Genomic DNA, 21,144 nt, shown 5'->3' with positions numbered 1-21,144 from the left:
TCAAACAGCATGCTAGCGGGTAATAGGCTGGGGTTCTGTGGCCGTCTATATCATGTTGTACAATTATTTAATAAACTTGACGTTAGCCAACAACATCAAGACCTGAAGAGATTAGCCTCCTCAAAAGTGACCTCCTGCTTATGTCACCTGTACCTATAACTGTGTGAGCAGAGGAAACGATTGAGTGGTGTTGTTCTGGACGTCCAATTAATACGGAGTCAAGTTTGTGTTCTATGAAGGTTAGCCAGTTAGCATGGGTCCACGATAAGCTGATGGCTCACCCTCTAACAGGCAAACTACAACTTACTACTAATGGTGCTCCTGAGAATACGTGCATACGAGTTAAGACTCGGTGCTGTCAATAAAAATGCGTTAAAAAGTTACTTAAAACATTTCTCACACTCTGTTAGCTCCTTAAATTAGAGTTCACCAAAAAGAACAAACACTGAACCAAGAAAGGATCTGTCTTCGGAAAATTAAGGACCTTGTCGAGCAGCAAATAATTCAAATTGTACATTTAAGGCGGGTAAATTTAGATAAATATCAATCTTACATTTATTTGGAGGCGGCTTTCAGTTCATCAGCAAAATAACCACAGAGCTAATACTAGCGGATTATTTTCCCTCAGCCCAAACGGCTACAGTTGAGCTTTTACCTTTCAGAGTAAAAGCTTCCATCATCAACTTCCGGTTTTGAAAATAAACGCATCAAATTCAGAAAAAAATTAAGGAGTCTTTACTCAAGGCAAGCAAAAAAATACGAAGGCTGCATCTCAGTACATAAAATATGATATAAAAGTCATTAAGTCTTTAAAGTGAAATAGTTTACACACGGAGTAAAACACTACAATCGTTTCTTTTTCATGGCTCACAGAAAATTAAAATTCAAAATTCAGTTTCTTGGGAAATTTAACAATTATTTAAAACCAAAGATGAACTATAATATAGCTTACATAATCCCATTGAAGACTACTGACTTGTCAGTTGTCAGGTAGTTACTGATGATCAATATGGAGAGCTCATCACAGAAATTTACAAACATATTAGTTGTTAGATTAGACTTTTATTGATACTGCAAAAAAGCAACAACAACAAAAAAACACAATTGAGCACACTCAAAAACAAGCAATAAATGATCAAATAGATTACAAATAAAACCATAAACAAATCCTCTCAAAAGAAGTTTTAAGTTATTGAGATGTTGTGTTTCATGGGTGTTATGTTAAAGTTCAGTGTGGTAATGATGACTTTGGGAAAGAAACACAAAACTAATTCCAACCCTACTTTGTTTCTTCCTTCCAACCCTAATCCAAACCTAATTTTTTCTATGCTTTCTTGCTGCACTTCCCATTATTGAGATTGGCAGAATATAGAATGGCCATACATAATAGCTCTTCTAGTTCACATATGTCTTGCTAGTGTTAGGCATTGGTCAAATCGGTGCTATGTATTGTCCCTGGCACTCAATCACTTTGACATAGGCAAAACATATGAAGATGGGTAAATGGAAGGCCCTTCCATTTCTTGTGTGAGCTTACTCCTGTGGCAGAATTGAGAATTACAACACATAATGTAGAGCAGGGGTGTCAAACTCCAGTCCTCGAGGACCGGTATCCTGCAACTTTTAGATGTGCCTCTGCTGCACCACACCTAAACAGAATAATTAGGTCATTAGCAAGGCTCTGGAGAACAGATCTACACAAGGAGGAGGTGATTAAGCAATTTCATTCCAGTGTTTTGTACCTGTGGCACATCTAAAAACTGCTGGACAGCGGCCCTCGAGGACTGGAGTTTGACACCTGTGATGTAGAGAGTGGGAGAGTTTTATCCTGCAGCTGGACAGTAATTAAACAGAACAGCTTCAACAGTGCTGAATAAGAACTCCCTCTTGTGGCGGAATACAGAATGACCACACATAACAGCTCCTTGATGATGTTTTAGTTCTAGAGCTAAATTCACATGATTTTTTCCATACTTCATTGAGTATGTTACGTTAACATGCTAACGATAGGCTACATGCTATTTTAGCTGTCTTTAGCTTTGCAGCAAATTTTAGCATTTACATGAGTTATTTCACACTGGTACAGTAAGTCAACATGCTAGTGCTAGCAACGCTCCTTCTCCTGCCAAGTCTGGTTTGACAGATAAAAACATTTCACAAAAAAATCGCGAATATTTTTAAAAACAGTAAAATTTGCATTAAGTGCTGGATTATAAGTTGTCGGACTGAATACTCACGAAGGTGTATGAAACTGTAAAACATGAGGTATTTGGTGCATTTTCTCTTGTTAGACCTGTTTCCATGGAAACGTAAACAAAACGAACCGTGATTTGGTTCGGCTTCTCTACCTTTACCTCAAGCTAACGGAGGTAAATCTACCGCGCCATCGTCAGCATGGAACCCTCAAAAAGCCGCTCTGAGTATGATGAGAGTCGCAAAAATCCAGTAAGTCTAGCCGAAGGGTGGAAAGACTTGTGTGTAAAAGAGCGGAGAATAGCGCTGGAATGGTAAGCTTAAGAAGTGAGAGGACAAAAAGGTTTGGTTCGTGCAAACCTGGCTGTTTTAAATGGTGTTTTAAAATCATTTTCACCAACAAGCTGTTGTTCACAGGGATGAGACCTGGGGCGCTGTCCTGGATTGTGGCACACAGGTATGGAGAAAAAACACCACCTGCTTTGTTCAAAACTAACTACTAGACATCAGCCCCTGCACACTTTGCCACTCCTCACCCACGGCGACAACCTGTGGATGTTTGCAGGATGCCCCAATGGACGAGAAGTCTTTACCGAAAAACCTTTCGGTGTATTCCGAGTTCGTCCCCAACACCTCCAATCAAGTCTATGGCAGCAGGCAGATCATGCCTCATGGGAAGCAGATGATCAAACAGGACGGGTTGCCACTCTTTCATGGAAGCTACAGAGGAAAGAAAAAGACCGTGGAGAAGGAACCATCATAAAAGCATAAATAAGACGTCAGTGATAACTCCGTGTCCTATGTCAAAAAAGAGGAGGCAAGCCTGTCATTAATTTCTAAACTTGCAAATGCGCTGAAAGAAAAAGGTTGTATTTGCTGCTCCGTTTACTGCCAGATCTATCCAGGACTTCAAGAAAACGAGCAAAAAGAAGTGGCTGTCAAACCTTAAACCAACGAAGACATTACTTTTCACATTTTTACTTGACAATCACTGACTTCAATTGTGTTTATTGAACTTATGTCATAAACTGACACACATCAATACAAGATAGATAGCCAGGTAGCTAGGTAGTTAGCTAGCTACCTAGATAGACAGACAGGTAATTGTAACAATATTCGATAGAGTACTCAATTATTGGAACAGTCTTTTGCAACAGCGCTAACTGAGACCATTCTAAAGTGTAATAACATTGTATGGCAAGGGTCTTCAACTCCAGTCTTTGAGGGCCAGTTTCCTGCAACTTTTAGATGCGTCTCTTCTTTATTAAATTCGAAAACGAACCTGTGTTCAGTATTTACGAGGTTTTAAATACTGTGGTTCTTTCTGAGCCAATCATCTTTCAGACTATGTATGCGGAAATGAGAAACGATGCCGCCGGCTGACAGGAAACTGTCGTATTTATGCCATATCAACGGATGTCATGCGCATTTTTTCAGATTAAAAGCATTTGTTCATTTATTTAATCACATAATATAAATAAATATTTTTTTCATTAAAATATATTTAGATAATTTTTATTTTATTAATCGGTTTTGATCACTCCTGGTGACAGTAGTTTAGCGAGCGTACACAAATAATTTCTACTATTATTTCGAAAATATACACCGGATTTCCGATCAGAGTAAAAGCACCTTAACAGTGTTTGCATCACAGCAGCATCTGGAAGCTAGTGTGAATTATAAAACAATATAAACAGTTTAAAATAAAATTTAAAGATCCAGCATGCAGTCCGACACTCTGCTGCACATCGCTAACTTCAGCACGCTGTTCGTGTGCATGGTGCTGAAGTTCCCGCAGATCTTCGTATTAATGAGAGCCAAACGTTCAACAGGGATCAGCCTCAACAGTCTGCTGCTGGAGCTCATTGGGTAGGTGGACTCTGTAGGACGGGTAAAAGTGATTCCTAGCTGCTAGAGAAAGATGAACGGTGACGGAGGTGAGGAAGGGCACAGCTTTGATGTATTGACTTCCTGTTTCTATATGTGCATGTGCATAAAAAGAATAGGAAGTCTATTTTTACAGTCTAGTTTGTTTAAATACGTGTGAAAGTTGATTATAAGTCAAATAAAACACTGTTTTTACACTCAGTGAGATTCCAGTGTAATGAAAATGTTCGTAAAGCGACCAGAACTGGACCTGTTTATATGAATCAGTGCGCGAACGGTTCTCACAAACTGCACTCTGTTGGATTTGTGGGGATAAAGACCAGACTGACTGTCTAAAGCAGAATAGTACGTCTGTGTCCTGATTGCAGCTGCTCAGAATGTTTCTGCCGATAAAGAAACCTTATCAGCTTCAAACACACAGCATCCATCTGGCAAATGAGCCGAGGATAAGACTACGAAGACCCAGAAAGACTGCAAACGTTTTGAAATATAAATGCAGAGATGCTGGGCTGTTTTTAACTATTTACGACAGGCTTACACGCACAGAAATCTGCAGAAGCATCTACACTCTCCAGATACACTGATTGCAATGATAATATTCAAAATTAATCTACGTAGCAATAATAATATTACTCAAGTAAAAGAAAAAGGTACAGTGCAGTAAAACTACTCTTAAAAGTACCTTTTCCCCCCCAAAAGAGTTACACAAGTGAATGTAACCAGTACTAGCCACTTTTGAACATAGACATCAACATCAGTAGCCTACAGGCTACTTGTTAAGAAGTTTACGGTGCTCTTTTGGCATTACCTAGTCATCTTTTAGCTAACATTACCTGCATCCAACAGCATTACTCAACTCACTGTTGGTTTGGGGGGTAACTGTGCATAGTTCTTTGCGTTTTGTTGGTTTGCTGCCATGATTCTAACACACCTGTAGAGGTCTGCCCAGCAGCAGCAGGTGTCCTTCGCTGCCGCACAGGTGTAAACCCAGAGCGAGCGTCTTAGAGTTCATGTTACATTTCACGGTGGCTCGAAAAAACAGGTTACGAGTGTTAACAACGGATTAAACAGTTTTGACTGCTGAAAAAAGTGACAGAAGGCACAGATATGAGAAGTGTGGAAGCCCCCACTGTATCAAATCGATATAGGAATAACAGAGTTGGCCACTCTGAGGTAAAATCAACAAACGGTTTCCAGTTCAGGGGAGGCACGGCTGATTCATTCCCACATAAATTCAATGGATGCATCGTTTAAAAAGTTATCAAAAGTCTGAAAAATGTGTTATGCATATTCAAGCCTCCTTAATCAGCTTAGCGCTCAATACAAAATGCATGCCACACTTTTCAGATTTTCACTTTAAACCTAATAATTCAACTTCTTTTCCTTCCACTTCACGGTTAAGCACCTCTTGGTATTGGTCTGACACAGTGAATACCAATTAAATACATTAAAGCTTGCAGCTGTAACATGACAAAATGTGAGAAAGGTTAAAGAGTTGTGGCTAATTTAACCAGGTGCTGTGCATATTTGAAGTTCTCTACTGTAAAATCACCATCATTGTTGTAAAGGAAAAATTGCAGAAGAATCTCAGACAGCAGATTAAAGACCTTTTGATGGAGATTAATGAGCAGTACACTACGCCTGAAAGAGAACATTTTTAAATATATAAGGAGTTTTTAATAAAACAGTGGTTTAATGATATTTGTTCTGATTGAAATCACCAGGAAGTATTTGATGTGGTCAGGGGTTTCTTAGGGAAATTGTTGCTGTTGTTTTTTTCCTCCTCAACTCAGGTTTTCAGATTCATTTTCCACTCTAAACTCATGATTTACCTCAGCTCCAGGAAATCAATGCAGCTCTGAACATTCTAGATATTATTCTAGTGCCTGTACATGTAAACAGTTATACAAAAGTCTACATGCTTACACAGCTGAATAAAACTGCATTAAATAAATAAAAGCTTAACTGATTACATTAAATAATCTGATATTTTATTCTTTTTAGGTTCATAGTTTTTGTAACTTACCAGATGTACTACAACTACCCACCCCCCACATACCTGGAATATCCCATCCTCATTGCTCAAGGTTTGTAACAAATAGCGTAACAGAAGTATTTTATTGGCTAAAAGGGGTGCTTAATATTCTAATTTTTGTCATTATTAAGTCTATTTATGGATTGAATATAATCAAGAATAACAGTGTTAACATTGATGTTAAGTTTCACACAATGTGAATAGTTATAAGGCATGAATATTACTTCGAAAATCTTTTTAAAAACTTTGAAACAAATGCTTGTACATGCATTAGCACAGTTTTTTTAGGTTAACATTACCCGGAAATATTATATTTATGTGTTAAATTCATATTATTGATCCAAAGATTAAATACCTTCTACCATATCTGCTAAGAAGAGTTGTCAAAAATCCAGCCAGAAATAACCAGGACCTCGTTGGGAGCCACAAAAGGGTTTGAGGTTACTCTTCAACTGACTAAGGAACATTTTTCAAGCTATTTTTGTGGAGGTTTAGGCCTGGATGTAAAATGTTCAACCTTTTTAGATGAGACAAAACTTGCAGGAAATTCAAACCAGGAGGCTTTTAAATATATAAAACTTAGAAGAATCTGAATAGCTAGCGAATCAGCAGTGTGCCAGTGGCCCTTGAAATGAAGCTGTAACCTTCCTGGAAGTGGTGTAGGTTTATAACCTGCTCTGTGTCCCGACAGATGTCATCCTTCTGCTCCTGATTCTTTACTACAACGGCAGCCTGCGGCAGAGCCTGGTGTACGCCTTGCTGTATCCTTACCCTCGCTGGCAGTGACAGCTGTGAAACTACTTGGTGTTGAAGGAAATCAATGACCCCCCCCCGGCAGCATCTTGTGCCTTAACAGATCGTGCTCAGGTTGGTCGGAGGCTGGAGGCTCCTCACGGTGGAGAGGTGGATCATAGATCTGGCCATGGTAATGCATCATTTTCAAATGAGTCACACATTGTCCCACAGTAAAGAGTTGGCACGTCATCAGTCAGGAGTAATGATGTGGAGAGCCGAGAGGAGACTCACCCAGAGCTCATTTCTCTCTCACTGAAACACATCAAGGCCTGCTTGGTAAATGGGATGAACATGTCTGTAGGCATTTTGCATTTAAATAAATGAAGCAGCAATTCTTCCACTTCAAGTTTAAATTGTTAAGAGTAACTTTTCTTTTTTTTTTTTTTTTACTTTGTGGAGTCCAGCTCACCTGTAGTGTTCAGTCTGTCATGTTACAAACATGTAATATGTGACCTGCACTATCCTCTCAGAGCCTGTGCACGTTCATCAGTGCAGCCAGTAAGTTGGCCCAGCTGCAGTGCATGTGGAACTCCAAGGATGCCGGACAGGTTAGCGCCCTCTCCTGGGGCATGGCTACCTACACATGTATGGGTGAGTGTGTGAGGGGACTTCTTTTCCAGTGGCTGTTGGGGTAAAGAGGGCTGTCAAACTAAAAAAAAAATGATAACCTTTAACCAATACTAACTAGAACTGCACAATAAATTGCAAAATAATTTAAAAAAAGCATAAAACATTTTGTCTGAATGGCAGTGAGTACATGTAAAAGTGCATAATGATTGTTTTGCTTATTTAGAAAGTCGGGATTCTTTTAAATAATTCCTATCGGACATACGCATTATTGATATTGTTGAACATTGAATCTCCCTCTTAATGAATATGAAGTTACCCGTAGTCATGAGGTTTTTTTTTTTTTATTAAAAAAAGTTTCTCAGACATCTAAAAGGATTTTAAACAAACATTCTAATCCAATATTCATTAGGTTTATTAATTACATCATTAACCACCTCTGATTGGTTAATCAAAATAAGTTAGGAGAATCCCCCCTCACCCCCATCTGACTTTATTGGGATACAATCAATGAGGTAAAACAACCCACATAGAAGCAGTAAACCCAAACAGGTAAATTTTAAGATTAAATAAACTAACCAAAGTCGGATTGCCACATTTTTAATTGCAGTCTCTTATTTCCGACTTAACAAATTTAATAAGCTTCAACAGCTCATCAGTTTCAACTAATTCTTCCACTTAAATCACTTTCAGGTCATGAATATGGATAATCCCCTTTCAGTTTGCTACGCGTTCAGTAAATCAGCAATTCAACACGTCATTAATTAAACATGAGAGAGTGCGGTTGGATAATGTGCATGTCATTAACTCCGCTTCCTCTTTGTTCCAGCGCGGATTTACACCACCTCGGTGACGACCGGAGACATGCAGGGTAAGCCAGCGTAAAATGACACAAGGCAGAAACATTTCATTTTGTTCTCTAAACGCCTTCCACCGCAGCAATAATGTGGAAGCGTGGTGCACTCTGGGAGTGAAATCTCATAAAAAGGCAGTTCTGGATGCGTCTATGTTTAATGAAGGCAAGAGAGATTTAGAAGAGAAAAAAATAGAGTTTATTAGTACCTGAACTCTTGGATTTTTGACTCCAATGTTTAGTCTGTTATTCTCATCTTCAAACTAAAGTGCCGTTTCGTATTGACTTTTATTTTGGAAATTTTCACACTAAAAGGTCTTTAAAATTAGTACTCAAGAATAAATCTTGGTGGACAGCATGCATGAAAAAGTATTTTAAGTTGTTTTGCTATTTTAAAAGATGAAAATAATCATGTTATTTTGAGCTTCAAGTTGGTTAGATTTTCTCTAGGACTTTGTTGGGATGAACCATTAATAGATTACCTGCAGCATGTAATACTTACCATCTTTTGCCAATTATTCGGGCTGCAAGAGAGGACAATACTTCAAGCAGATAAAAAGAACGTTGAACAAAATGGCATAAGAAGCTCAGTTCTATCCCTCCGTGTTTTACCGTGTCTAATGATCATGCTGAAACGTTTGCAGCCTTCAGGAAATTAAGTGAGGGAAGGAGCTGCATTGTGTCGAATATACATTTACAGTTTGCTGATTTTGTAATGCTAACAGATTCATAAAGATGAACTATTAATGTATTGTCTTTGTTTTATGATAAAAGCCCAGAAAATTGGAATATCTGGAAATTTCAGTCTGTAAATGTGTAGAATTTTTAAGTTAAAAACACATTAAAATTCTGTCTTGTTTAGCGTCGTTTTCCCATTTAAAAAAAAAATTAACTGAAAAAAAAATTAATTTTGATCAGTGCCATAAAAAAATTTATATTGAACTAAGGAATTAAAGAAACAGACAAGACTTAAAGAAAGAGAGAAGATGCTCAACAATGCCATCTTCTAAGATTATATTTTCTAAGAAATCTTTATCTATTGTTCAAAAACATATAACCAGAATTTTATAAAAGGGTATTTTTGAAAAATATGAAGCTAAAAATAATTAAAAACTACATTTCAGTGCAAGTTTGGAATGGTTTTTCTGCAAAACATTTTAAAATGCAAGCATGTAGCTTCTTGTCAGAGAGCCAGCAACCACGTTTTGATTTCTAAAGCCAGTTCATAGCTACAAATCGGTTTAAATTAAAAGTAATTCTGGTTTGTAATCACTTCCTTGTTTCTCACAGTTCTGGTGCGGTTTGTGGCAATGACTCTGCTCAACTTCTGGGTGCTGCTCACTGTGATCTATTACCAACAAAGAAGAAGCAGCAGCTCAAAGAAAGACGACTAATCTAGTGGTTTCGTCTTCAGCACTTACTGGGTCACCACAGGCACAAGAAACACGGAAACAATCCAAGGGTAACGGTTACTACTGTGAAAAAGAAAGTACACCCCGTTTCATTTCTAGTTTTTACTTATGAAGACTCAAATGTTCTGAAATTTGTTCAAGGTACTAAAGTAGTTTAAACACAACCTTGAATGTAAAACAACAGGTGCAACTGTTTGTGTCTTTAATCCAAACAGCTTACTGTAAAAAAAAAAAAACCTGCAGGAGGCCGCTGAGTTACTCTGAATTGATCAGAGACTCAACAAACAGTATCAGAAACACAATGTGTTTAACCAGGCAAGCTTTAAAAAAATACAACTTAGACATAAATTCTTATTAATTTAATGTTTGATTTTTCAGTAACTCATGAAAGTATTGGACTCCAAGTAGGAAGTTATTTATACAAAGAGGTAGGAAATGAATATGAGATGATTTGTCTACATCTAACCTCACTTTTGAATAATTTCATAACCTAACCAATTACAGATCTTTTTTTATTATTTGTATAAAGAATTGAAAGAGGGTGTATTTTTTTTTAATAATTATGTTTTCCCAAACATTCTAATAACCACGCTTTTCCCAGTAGTTTTTAATACATGTCTCCTTAATCTACCTTTATTCTTTAAAATTCCATTTTTAAACATTAATGAGGATTTTCTGTAAAAGAAGACGACAGTTTGCGAATATCCAAAATCCTTCAACTCAGGATAATGTATATTGTGTTTTTAATAACTTTTGTATGTGAATTTGTTTCTGTACCGCCTAAATAAACCAAAACATTTGACCTTTTTCCATTGTGATTTCACTGAAATTCTTTAAAGCATTTATTTGTTTGACTTTTTAAAAACATTTGAAACCAAACGGCACATCCATGTCTTTATTTCTATAAGTAGTTAATACAATCATCATCATTATAGCTGTTTGGTAGCAAACATGCAATCTGGATGTAAAGGCCCTTAAATACAAAGTGGACAAGGCTGTATAAATAATATAATGTGCACAGTATGGCATGTAAAATATATACTGTAGATATTTATATGTATAAAACATGCTTCTTGGTTAAAGGAGAGCAGTTGGTACACAAAACACACACGGTTTGCTCTCCAGCCGCCTGTATGAGCCACATTCACACAACGACGTGTAAAAAAAAACGTAGGAGTTCAGTTACTCTTGACACCAAAACATCGGAACAAACCTTCAGTGGACTAGTGCTGCTCAGGACGAGGTTTGCATACCTTCATCGTCACCGCCGCTTTCAAAAAACAACCTGGCAGGGGTGACGGTGCGTGAAAAACATGCAAGTTCACTCCAAAGCAGCTGGCAGTAAAATAAAAGCTTCAGTCAAGTATATTTGGTAATACGATGCCTGGGTGCCGCCTCTGGTGGAGCACCACATCTACCTTCAAACACACAAAAAAGGAGAAAAACATGATCGGTGCGTTTAGGTAAACATTATCCCTCGGGTCGGACAGTGCAGCTTTGTTCCTTTTAATGCCATCAGAGCAGGATGCTGCTCACGTTCTAACGTCTACTGCAGACAAAACAAGTGTTTCAGTGACTGAAATCATAATAAGAGGCAGCCAGAGAATCACTTGCTTAAAATAAGGATTCACTGCGTTCCCCTACTCTGTGACTTTACGTGAAGTAACAGCTTGTTGTACCTTAATCGGATCCTGCGACTCACCTGAAACAAGAGCTGTGGAAAGTTAAAAGCTACAATCATTGTGTTGAGAGAACAAGTCATTTGGGGGAAAAAAACCCAACAGAATGAACTAAGTGTCATGTTCTTTGAACTGTTCACAGTTTCTTTTAGCAGAATGTCTTATTTTTGGCCACTAGAACCGCCAAAGGTGATGTGCAGGAGTTTCCTGCATGTCCCCTCCATCAGACTGTTTCCTGGGGAGAATCATTGAGGTAATTGAATCCCCATTCATCCACGCTGCCTCTCCAAAGAGCTCTTCTGCTTCCTGTGGAAACAGAAGGAGCTACTCCAGACTGTGTTCACAAGCCAACCAGCTTGCAGAAAAGAGCGCAGTCAAGCTCAGTAGCTGTGAAGTGGCTGAAAGGAGCAGAGCGACAAGGAGATAGGAGAGCTTTTCCTCCCAGGATGAAGCAGGAGACGGACTGAGGCGAATTGACATGGAGTTCCAGATCTGCAGATGGAGCTTCGAAGGAAACACCGCCCCGGAGATGCATCTAGCAGGGTTAACTGCAGGCACAGAGACAGACGGACAAAAAGTTAAGCACTCCAAAAACGTACACTTATTTCAACAATAAGGACTTAAAAAGTTTAAATTCATTGCTTTTTATGCACGACTCTGAACATTTGATACCTCTTTTAGCAGAATGGATTTAAGCTAGTTTGTTTTATTTTGCTGAGTCTGAGGATTAAAAAAAATGATCGTTCTGATCTTTATTTGAAAACGTTGTGGTTTCAACCATCTATCTGCTCATATTAAGTGAAGATGAAATGATTTAGAACATAGGTGTCAAACTCTGGCCTGTTTGGCCCGCAGTGTAATTATATTTGGCCCGCGGGGCAATTTAAAATTAATATTAGAGCCGGCCCGCCAGTATTATACGGTGGCAACGCTGTGACGCCGCATTCACCGCTTAGACTACAAATCCCATAATGCTGTTTTTTGGCGTGTCAATCAGGACAGAGGCAGACACGCCTCCTCCTCTGTGCCAGTAGCATTTATGGTAACGGACACAGATGTATTAGGAAGGTGGTGATCCGTCTACTTGCGCACTCCTTCGGTTGACAGCCCCGGCGCACCCCGCATCCCCTCTCCTCCAAACCACACTGCGACCTCAAACTACAGCTGTCACTGTGTTACCCTACCAAAAAATGGCGAAAAGAAAGGCAGAAAATAGAACTTTTCTGGACAGGTGGGAGACAGAATATCTGTTTACATATGTAAACGACAGACCTGTTGGTCTTGTTTGTGGAGCCAACGTGTCAGTAACTAAGGAGTACAACATTAGACGACACTATGAAACGAAACACCAGGACAAATATAAGGACTTGGACCCCTCTCAAAGGAGCCAGAAAGTAAAGGAGATGAAAAGAGGTTTGGTTTCACAACAGAAAATGTTCACAAAAGCCACAACACAAAGTGAAGCTGCTGTAAAGGCAAGTTATATTGTGGCAGAAGAAATTATTCATAATTGTTATGTTATTTTATCTTCAAATTTATTAGCCTGTGTACAAAGCTTATTTTGACATTTACGTCAGAAAGGAGGCATTCAATTTTTATTTAAATTTTATTTAATATTCCATTGATATGTTTTATTATTATTTTTAGTAACTCAATTTTGCACACCTGCACTTTTAAGTTATATAAGCCTTGCTTGTTCAATATTTATTGTTAAATCAAAACTTGTTTGGGTCCATATTAAAAGATTCATTTGTTCAACCTTGGCCCGCAGCTTTGTTCAATTTAAAATTTTGGCCCACTGTGTATTTGAGTTTGACACCCCTGATTTAGAAGTTCATCTTTGCATCCACGTTGAGAAACGTACCAACATAATGCTGCCACCTCCATGTTTTGAGCCCTTGAACCCGAAAGATTCAGTTTGACTTTATTTAGGCATAGGTAAGCATCTATTTATTTTAAGGAACAAACTCTCCCAGAGATTATATGATTCCACATACAGCTCAGGAAAAATTAAGAGACCACTTAAAATGATCAGTTCCTCTGATTTTACTTTTTATAAGTATATGTTTGAGTAAAATGAATATTCTTCTTTTATTCTACGAAATACTGACAACATCTCTCCGAAATTCCAAGCAAAGATTTTTTTTTTTATTTGCAGAAAATGTGAGTGCTTTCAGACCTCAAATAATGCCAAAAAAACAAGTTCATATTCATTTAGAAACAACAATACTAAAGTTTTAACTCAGGAAGAATTCAAAAATCAACACTTTGTGGAATATCCATGAGGTTTTTAACAGGGTTCAGTGCAGTAGTCTCTTAATTTTTTCCAGAGCTGTATATTAGAAGACGGAAAGTCGTAAACGATCCTATCAAGTTATAACAGATTATTTTCTCCGTTCTAGACACCCAGTGACATTGATCCTATCAGGTAAACAGTTTCCCAAACAGCACAGAGAAAATTGAACCATGTGTATTCACCCCCTGCATGTGGCCCGACAGCACCGCTGAGTGACAAGACAGACACGTACACAAACGCATCCAGGAACTTGGTCGTTTACACGGAGAACAAGATCAGAGGAGGAGTCAGTTGTACCAAATGCTGCAGGAGTCGACTTGCTTTGTTTTTAACCCATTTGATCTGCGACTCAAGTCATAGGAGCTGAAACATGTTTTTGATCAACAACAACAAATGTTAGTCCATCAAATTTAGCAAGAAATAACAAATCAGACAAAAAGAGTCCTGAGAAAATAAGCTAGGGAGACAGAAATTTAACAAAATACAAGAAGCAGAGCTACTCCACAAAAACACCTGCAAGAAAACAGATAACTTGGTGCATAAAACCTGAAATAGAAAACAAAGCAATTACATTAAATACATGGGCCTTCAGATTGAGGACTGCCAAGTGTTATAGAAAATTACTTTACAGTATAACATAAAAAAAGCACAGTTTCTGCAAGAAAATCTACCAGACACATCAACAGCCGTGAATGTTAGTGTCCTTTTGTTTGTGACCAAATCAAAGTTAAATTAATCTAAGTAGCTGACTAAATAATCTGGGATTATTAAATACCCTAATCAGTGTTCAGTGGTTTTATATCAGATCCAACCAAATTCGGTCTGTAAATGACGTTTTCACTCTGACTGACAGCATAGCATAACATCTTCAATGTGGAGGATTTAAATGAGCCCAATTCTAATTTACTTAAATTTAACTTTTTTTGTGCAGAAACTTTTAATAAGTCATTCAAAACTTGCTGTATTCATAGGGCATGAATACATGTTCTCCTAGCCACGTTTAAAATGGGAAAAACAAGAGAACATGCTATTCAAGGAAAGCAGGTGAATGCTTTTCTGCATGAATCAGGAAAGAAAATAGCACAATAATGAACTCAATCAGAGTAATAATTTAATTTAGAAGAACTGAGACAAACAAGGCTGCATGATGACCTAGTTTCATCTTGTTCCTATGCAGAGTGCGGACTGACAAATCTCACTGTAAAAGAACTTAATGTATAGTGGAACCATGTGATCTGAGATTGAGCTTTGGGAAAAGCTGCCCTGGTGGGTCTGGTGTGAAGCAAAGAATGAATATATAGAAAAGTCCCCCAGGCTTATTGCTAAGCCAGGTAGAGGATCAGTGATGCTGTGTATCTGTTTCTCTTTCTATGGTTCTGGACACCTGAGCAGAGTACATAACATCACAAACTCTTTGAAATATCTGGAGAATATGGAAAAACAATGCGATGGCCTCTGAAAGTAAACTGAAAGTGGGGATGTGTACAAATTCAGGGGCTGCGCCCTTTGACGGTCACCTACAACAATGCAACTAAGGCTGACAAAGGCAGCTTTTAGATGCATTTCTGTTCCAACACACCTGATTTAAATGACTAGCTTGTTACCGGGTCTCTACTAAACTTTCTGCTGCTGAAGAGTTGATCCAACCATTTGATTCAAGTGTGTTGAACAAGAATGCATGGAAAAGTTGTAGGCCAGTAGCGTTGGAAGACTGGAGTTGGATATCCCTGCAATATAGTTTAAATGCAGCCACTGCACTGCAAACACAGCAAAACACACAGAAACACAGTGTTACCATCATCAGAAATGTATGGAGGAACAATCCTCATCAATGTCATCCAATGCCCAGAGCCAGTCCTGAAGACTAAACTCCTCCAGTCTGAAAGGGGGACATTAGTTGCGGTGATTACCTCTAATATGATGGCATGTGTAAGAATGCTGTCCTATAGTGGCCGATCCCAGCCGTGCATCGAAAAAACATAAACCCAGAATCTTCAAGGTTAAGTTTTTCACTAAGTAAACCATAGAAGCAATAAAAAACTACTATATTTAATCCGTGGACACTTTCTTGAACTAAAAGAAGAAACCTTTGATTTCATACCTGCTTTTGCTGGTGGGGAGCGGTCGGTTTGGCCTCCTCATGGACTGGCTGGACTGAACCCTCATGGAGGTGCGTGGCGAGGAGCGACCAAAGTACTCCGGCGGCGGAGGCTTCTTGGGAATCTTCTTGACCAACCGGCTCACCCACTTCTGCTGCTCCTCTTGGGAGGTGGCCAGCAGCAGCAGGTTCTTGGCTGTAGACACGTCGTAGTTCACTGGCGGTGGAAGAAGAAACTCGTTTTCATTCACCTGCACCCAAACAGATGATTTGTTCGATACAACTATGCAGAAAAGCTTAACACCTTTGCAGGGAGCAATGATCTCCTCCTTCTTGTCCATGTGGTCCTTGTGGCACTTGATGTGGCAGCGCCGGCACTCCAGAGCCGGCGGCGGCTTAAACATGTTCCACAGCGGCTTGGTGCACGCCTCACAGTTGGTGGGGAAGTGGTAGAGTGTGGGGATGAACTCGTGGCCTTTGTGGCAGATGTAGCTGGACTTCTCGCCGATGGGAAGCGGTTCCACGGGAAACTCCGGCTCTTTTTTGCTCTCGCCTTCGTTGGCGTAAAGGATCTAGCGGGACCACAGATGCTGGTTGGCCATTTATATCCTTTTAAACCTCCCAGAAGTTCAATTGAAGACATGGCAAAGCAGAGGGAGAACACACCTGGAATATCCTGGGAATCTCCTTGGCTTCAGCACGGTACACATCTGTCTGAGTGACGGGCCTCACGTGGAAAAGTTTGCTGCAAAGTGGAAATAAACTTTAATTTCTATCTGAACGCAAACATCTCTCCTGGGTTAAAAGCCCCAGCGTTAAGCTCACTCTATATCAAGAACCATGTAGGGAATGGACTGCTCTCTGTCGTGTTCACTGTTGTAGAAGAGAATCTTCTTGCTGCTCACAACAACATACTGCAACAACAAAACCAACATAAATAAGAGCTAAAATCAAATAGACGCTCTGTGGTAGAGCAAATATGGTTCATTCAGACCTTTTTCTCCCATCCAAACTTCTTGGTGTTGTTTCTGACGGGAAGAGAGAGCCAGCCTTCCAGTCTCGACTCTGAGAGGATCAACAATAAACGTTATATATTCAGTACAGAAACAACACTAGAAAATTATCCCTTCGCTTCCACTAAACCATGAACTGTCAAATTCAAAACTGGTCAAATAATGAACAAAGCAAGAAATTATCAGTAACCAGAAAATATTAAAAATACATTTCCTGAACGTAAGGGGGGGTTACAAGTTAAGACGAAAGCTGAATTTTAGAAAACATAAAGCATGTACAACAATGAGGAGCATGTACATCGCTGTCTGTGGATTGAACTTGTGGAACAGATAAAGTCCTGAAACGTAAAAATATAAATCAGTTTAAAATTTTTCTTTTTTTTTAATCTGTTGGAAATAGATGGATGTGACAGAATTTTAAGCCCACATTCAGGATCTACTGGAATACTGTTCAGGGATTGGTGGCAGAGCTGCAGATTAAACATGACTGGATGAATCAAATGTGTTATTTATGTATAGTTGATACATAAATAAGAACATGTTTTGCTGTGCTAAAGATGATAGATATATGGATCTCTTGCAGGAGACTCTGGATAGCAAGTACGGTGTAGGCGGCATAATTAATTGTACAGATATCATTTGGAAAGAGTAGAAAATGTGAGAATAAAAACTAGATGTGTAAATGTTTTTAATATGGATCATATATGGATGAGACAATTGGTGGTAGGATTTACGCAGCTCTGGTTTCTTCTTACTTTTTGAACTGGATATGAAAGGTTGTTTAATGCGTGTTTAATATTTTTTTTATTTTCTTCTCTGGCATTTTACGTGTTCAAAAAAACAAAAAATAAAGAAATACATATTCTACTTTGGATGAAACATTTCAATGCATTATTGAGGCCATTATATTTTTTAAAATGCAGTTTTAGAAAAATCAAGCATCCTTTTAATAAATCAGACTTTGTTGTGGAGCTTCACTTGATTTGCTTATTATGTTGATGAACAGTTATACCACTCTTACCAAAAAATATACATTTTCTTTAAATGATTTTCTTTTTATTTTAGAAATTATATGTTTAGGGTAATTCTGCTTTCTCTAAAAAAACATTACAAGAATTTGCAGGAATAAAAGCTAAATTTTGTCAAAAACGTTAAATGACACTGATTGCTTTTACTTCTAAAAGCAATGAATGGGTGAAGAATTCTGGGGGCAGAGAGACCTGATGAATCCATCCACTGATCCAAGATCAGGTCACAGAGGGCCGAGGTGTTGCCAGACCAGAATAACCTTGAATGAGCTTTGGGTCTCCATTTCAGTGGCAGACAAATTCTAAAATGAAGCATCTTGACCAAAAGAACCAGATATAGAGGGAGCTTATTTCAGCCGCTAGAATCCAGGTTATTTTCTATCCCACAACCATCAGTGAAGGTCAGGAACATGGATAGACCAATAAATCAAAACCTTGTACCTCGACTCTTCAAAATTCAAAACTCCTGAGTCCCCCTAAAGCAGTTTTGCAATCTTCTTATTTTCATAAATATGCAACAAAGCACACAAAAATGTCTTCTTTTCTGGTTTTATTTGTAATAAAGCTGTGCAGCTCTGTCCACGGAGGCTGCATCCTTACCTGCATAAGCGTCATCAGCGTCAAAGTCTGGACCGCTGCTGACGCTGGCAGAGTCCATGGACTGAACGCTAAGCGACTGCAGCAGATTCCTCAACTGCTCGATGTCGCTGTCCTTGCTGTCCAGAGCCATCTGCAGCTCAATGCGCATCTGACTCTCTTCTGCCAGTTGCTGCACACATGAAAACATTTGTGAAGCCAAAAAGCTGCAGCAGGAGCAATGAGGGGGAAAGCGGCACTTACTGCTTGCATCTCGTTGATCTCCTTCTGGTATTTGATCATGGTGCTGTTGAGCTTTTCCTTCTCTGACCTCAGCTCCAGCTGCAGCTTCCTGTTCTCCTTCTCCTTTCGCCGCATGTCTGTGTCGTTTCCACGGCGGCTGCCTCCCCCACGGACTTCCTTCCTGTTCATGATCTCCGCCAGTTTATTGACGGCCTGCGGGGGTAGGAGGGGTTACACGAGGTCAGCTCCTCACAGAGGCAGGGGGTGCGGAGGCGACGACCGTGAGGAGTAAACACCGACCTGAGTTTTCAGAGTGCGCTCTGACTGCAGCTGCTTCTCAAACGACTGCTTCATCTGGTTGATCTGCTGCTCCCAATCCTTCGACTTGTCCGATTCTGAAGGATCAAGTAGAAAAATGTGAGCAGCGATGAATGTCATACTTGTTCTGATGTTATAAAGTTCTGCGTTTATCGACCTTCAAGTGCTTCCTTCAGTTTGTTGTTCAGTTCCTCCTTTTCGTTGGCCAGATTGGCAACGTCACTAGTCAGAGTCCTGTTGGCCTCCTCCAGCTGCACACAGCAGGAAACACATTCAGAACCGTTTTGTAGGTTTAAAACCGGGAGGCGGGTGTTTCTGGGACCCACCGAGCCGATGGTGATGTCCTTCTCAGCCAGCTCCTGGCGGTGCCGAGCCATCATCTCCTTCAGCTCCAGCTCCTTCATTATCTTCTCCTTCTCCAGATCAGAGTACTGCTCCTCAGCGATGGAGCGGGCCAGCTGCTCCGAGTCTGCCTTCGTTAGAGTGATCTCCAGCTGCGCCGCCAACGAGTCCCTGGAAGAGATTGAGAAAATTAAACTCAAATCCGTACACCTGAGGGTGAATGGAGGAGTTTTACTTTGGATCTCCAATCAGCAGAATCACCTCTCCTCCTGCAGCTCCTGTAGAGACTGCTGCACCTCCTTGTAGAGTTTAGTTTTCTCCTCACATTCCTCCTTCAGTTCCCGAACCTGAGTCTTGTAAAGAGTCTGGAAAAGAGGCACGTCCAAAACGCAGAATTATGAAAACATGACTAGTAAATGAAGATGCACCAGAAACACTGTCTGGTGACACTAGGTGATCAAGTTTTGTTGACTATTTCTGTTAGTAAAAGGCCCAAACAAACAGTCCACAGTGTTGATTATCAGCGAGGTGATTAAGGTGGAGTCGCAGGAAGCACAGAGGTTTAAGTTACTTAGAAAGAAATGGATTTGCTATGATATATCCAGACAAGTCTGGATGTATGACATGTCAAGACTGCAAGAAAGGGAGAAAGAGGTAGAAACGGAGTGCTAAACCTGACTGGATATCAAGAGGGCAAAACAGACCACAACATCCTTTTGACCTTCTAAAGGTCAAAAGTTTTCACATTCAGAAGCTCACTAAGGATTTATGAAAAACAAGAAAAGATCAATTGACCAACAAATGGATACAATTTATATCCATTTTGAAAAATAAGTTTAGGAACAAAGTCTGTAGAAAAAAAATCGGAGCTTTTTCTTGAGTCAAATTCCAGACTGCACAGTAACTCTCTAGTGCACCGTAACGTTTTACTGAACTTAGCTCTTCAAAGACTCTTGATTCAACACATGGTCTGTTCAACATGCAATACAAACAGAGAAGCAAACATGCATCATTTGGCCACAAACTCACAGAAAAATATTGCTCAGCCTCCAGCTGGTCCTGTAATTCCTTCATCTGTCCATCTGTGTCTTGTCTTTCTCTGCAGGTAGAAAATCAAACCAAATTACTGACACAGAAGATTGTGACGGCTTGGAGCAAAAAGTAGAGCTGAACTAACTTGCGCAGCTCCTGGTTCTGTTTCTCCAGGCTGCGTTTTATGTCGAGCAGGTGGTTGGTTTCCTGCTTCAGCTGCTTCTCCGAGGTCCTCAGGATGTTCAGCTGCTGGTTCTGGGCCTTCAGGTCGTTCACAGTCAAGTTACGCTTCTGGGTCTCCTGCTCGATCTTAAGCGTCAAGTTCTTCACCTGAACAAACACAGGCTGCTCTTAAAGGCAGTACTTTTAACCCCAGTTAGAAGGGTTCTAACTGGGGTTGTTTTCTGATCCAAAAACTCACCTCCTCTGTGAGTCGGTCCTTGTGTCTGCGCAGCTCGTCCAGTTTCTGTAAAGCCTGTTTGTAATCGCAGTCCATCATGCTGCTGTGTTTCTCCAGCTCCAGGATTCGGTTCTCCAGCCGCAGCTTGGCCGCTCGCTCCTCCGCCAGCTTCTGCTCCAGTTCTGCAGAGAAACATCCAGGGGTACTTTTCAATTTTCCAGAAATGAATCTTTGGCTGCAAAAATAATTAAACTAATAAAATAGAGCTAATACGGTGCAGTGGAGAGGACGATTTAATTACAATGTCAGAACACAAAATCTTACAAAGTATCTTTGATCTACTTTCTGGGGCAAATATCTTAGTCCACTTGAAATAA

General features: G+C 39.6%; 4 protein-coding genes across 6 annotated transcripts in view; 2 read left to right on the top strand and 2 right to left on the bottom strand.

Annotated features, from left to right (window-relative positions):
• Nucleotides 1-2,349, bottom strand: part of LOC122846661 (CAP-Gly domain-containing linker protein 4-like) — a 28,654-nt gene extending 26,305 nt beyond the window's left edge. The window contains exon 1 of one of the 2 annotated variants that reach the window (XM_044143741.1): nucleotides 2,238-2,349. In XM_044143741.1, the coding sequence (XP_043999676.1) occupies nucleotides 2,238-2,262 (25 nt within the window). In that variant the 5' untranslated portion in view covers nucleotides 2,263-2,349. Of the gene's footprint in view, nucleotides 1-553; nucleotides 669-2,237 lie in introns of those variants that run through there. The other variant, XM_044143742.1, reaches the window with a different exon arrangement.
• On the top strand, nucleotides 2,306-2,975 carry lg16h2orf50 (linkage group 16 C2orf50 homolog). Its single transcript, XM_044143744.1, has 3 exons — nucleotides 2,306-2,507; nucleotides 2,611-2,650; nucleotides 2,759-2,975. Exons 1-3 carry the CDS (start codon nucleotides 2,395-2,397, stop codon nucleotides 2,954-2,956), a joined length of 351 nt encoding a protein of 116 aa, XP_043999679.1. The 5' UTR covers nucleotides 2,306-2,394; the 3' UTR covers nucleotides 2,957-2,975.
• Nucleotides 2,976-3,803: 828 nt separating this feature from the next.
• On the top strand, nucleotides 3,804-10,549 carry slc66a3 (solute carrier family 66 member 3). The gene is made up of 7 exons (XM_044143743.1): nucleotides 3,804-4,062; nucleotides 6,085-6,167; nucleotides 6,807-6,876; nucleotides 6,983-7,040; nucleotides 7,381-7,501; nucleotides 8,307-8,348; nucleotides 9,621-10,549. Exons 1-7 carry the CDS (start codon nucleotides 3,917-3,919, stop codon nucleotides 9,722-9,724), a joined length of 624 nt encoding a protein of 207 aa, XP_043999678.1. The 5' UTR covers nucleotides 3,804-3,916; the 3' UTR covers nucleotides 9,725-10,549.
• Nucleotides 10,550-10,623: 74 nt separating this feature from the next.
• Nucleotides 10,624-21,144, bottom strand: part of rock2a (rho-associated, coiled-coil containing protein kinase 2a) — a 36,486-nt gene continuing 25,965 nt past the window's right edge. Inside the window, exons 18-33 of one of the 2 annotated variants that reach the window (XR_006373266.1) lie at nucleotides 20,789-20,949; nucleotides 20,513-20,697; nucleotides 20,365-20,434; nucleotides 19,597-19,700; nucleotides 19,320-19,506; nucleotides 19,151-19,244; nucleotides 18,976-19,070; nucleotides 18,697-18,888; nucleotides 18,457-18,625; nucleotides 16,810-16,880; nucleotides 16,641-16,729; nucleotides 16,482-16,560; nucleotides 16,120-16,387; nucleotides 15,819-16,032; nucleotides 13,950-14,080; nucleotides 10,624-11,969 (exon numbers count right to left, since the gene is read on the bottom strand). Coding sequence is in view for 1 of the 2 variants with exons in the window: in XM_044143737.1 (XP_043999672.1) it covers nucleotides 11,966-11,969; nucleotides 15,819-16,032; nucleotides 16,120-16,387; nucleotides 16,482-16,560; nucleotides 16,641-16,729; nucleotides 16,810-16,880; nucleotides 18,457-18,625; nucleotides 18,697-18,888; nucleotides 18,976-19,070; nucleotides 19,151-19,244; nucleotides 19,320-19,506; nucleotides 19,597-19,700; nucleotides 20,365-20,434; nucleotides 20,513-20,697; nucleotides 20,789-20,949 (1,982 nt within the window). In the remaining variant the exon portion in view is untranslated. The remainder of the gene's footprint in view (nucleotides 11,970-13,949; nucleotides 14,081-15,818; nucleotides 16,033-16,119; nucleotides 16,388-16,481; nucleotides 16,561-16,640; nucleotides 16,730-16,809; nucleotides 16,881-18,456; nucleotides 18,626-18,696; nucleotides 18,889-18,975; nucleotides 19,071-19,150; nucleotides 19,245-19,319; nucleotides 19,507-19,596; nucleotides 19,701-20,364; nucleotides 20,435-20,512; nucleotides 20,698-20,788; nucleotides 20,950-21,144) is intronic. The other variant, XM_044143737.1, reaches the window with a different exon arrangement.

This window comes from Gambusia affinis, linkage group LG16, assembly GCF_019740435.1.
Source record: "Gambusia affinis linkage group LG16, SWU_Gaff_1.0, whole genome shotgun sequence".
In the NCBI taxonomy this organism is placed as follows: Eukaryota; Metazoa; Chordata; class Actinopteri; order Cyprinodontiformes; family Poeciliidae; genus Gambusia; species Gambusia affinis.
This window is presented reverse-complemented; position numbering and strand designations above follow the sequence as displayed.

Excerpts from the sequence above, each read along its gene's own strand:
- lg16h2orf50 (XM_044143744.1), top strand. The coding sequence starts at position 2,395 with ATGGAACCCTCAAAAAGCCGCTCTGAGTATGATGAGAGTCGCAAAAAT. Across the intron at positions 2,508-2,610 it reads CGGAGAATAGCGCTGGAATG|GGATGAGACCTGGGGCGCTG; the intron begins GTAAGCTTAAGA and ends TGTTGTTCACAG. Across the intron at positions 2,651-2,758 it reads TCCTGGATTGTGGCACACAG|GATGCCCCAATGGACGAGAA; the intron begins GTATGGAGAAAA and ends GGATGTTTGCAG.
- slc66a3 (XM_044143743.1), top strand. The coding sequence starts at position 3,917 with ATGCAGTCCGACACTCTGCTGCACATCGCTAACTTCAGCACGCTGTTC. Across the intron at positions 7,041-7,380 it reads GGATCATAGATCTGGCCATG|AGCCTGTGCACGTTCATCAG; the intron begins GTAATGCATCAT and ends CTATCCTCTCAG. Across the intron at positions 8,349-9,620 it reads GACGACCGGAGACATGCAGG|TTCTGGTGCGGTTTGTGGCA; the intron begins GTAAGCCAGCGT and ends TGTTTCTCACAG.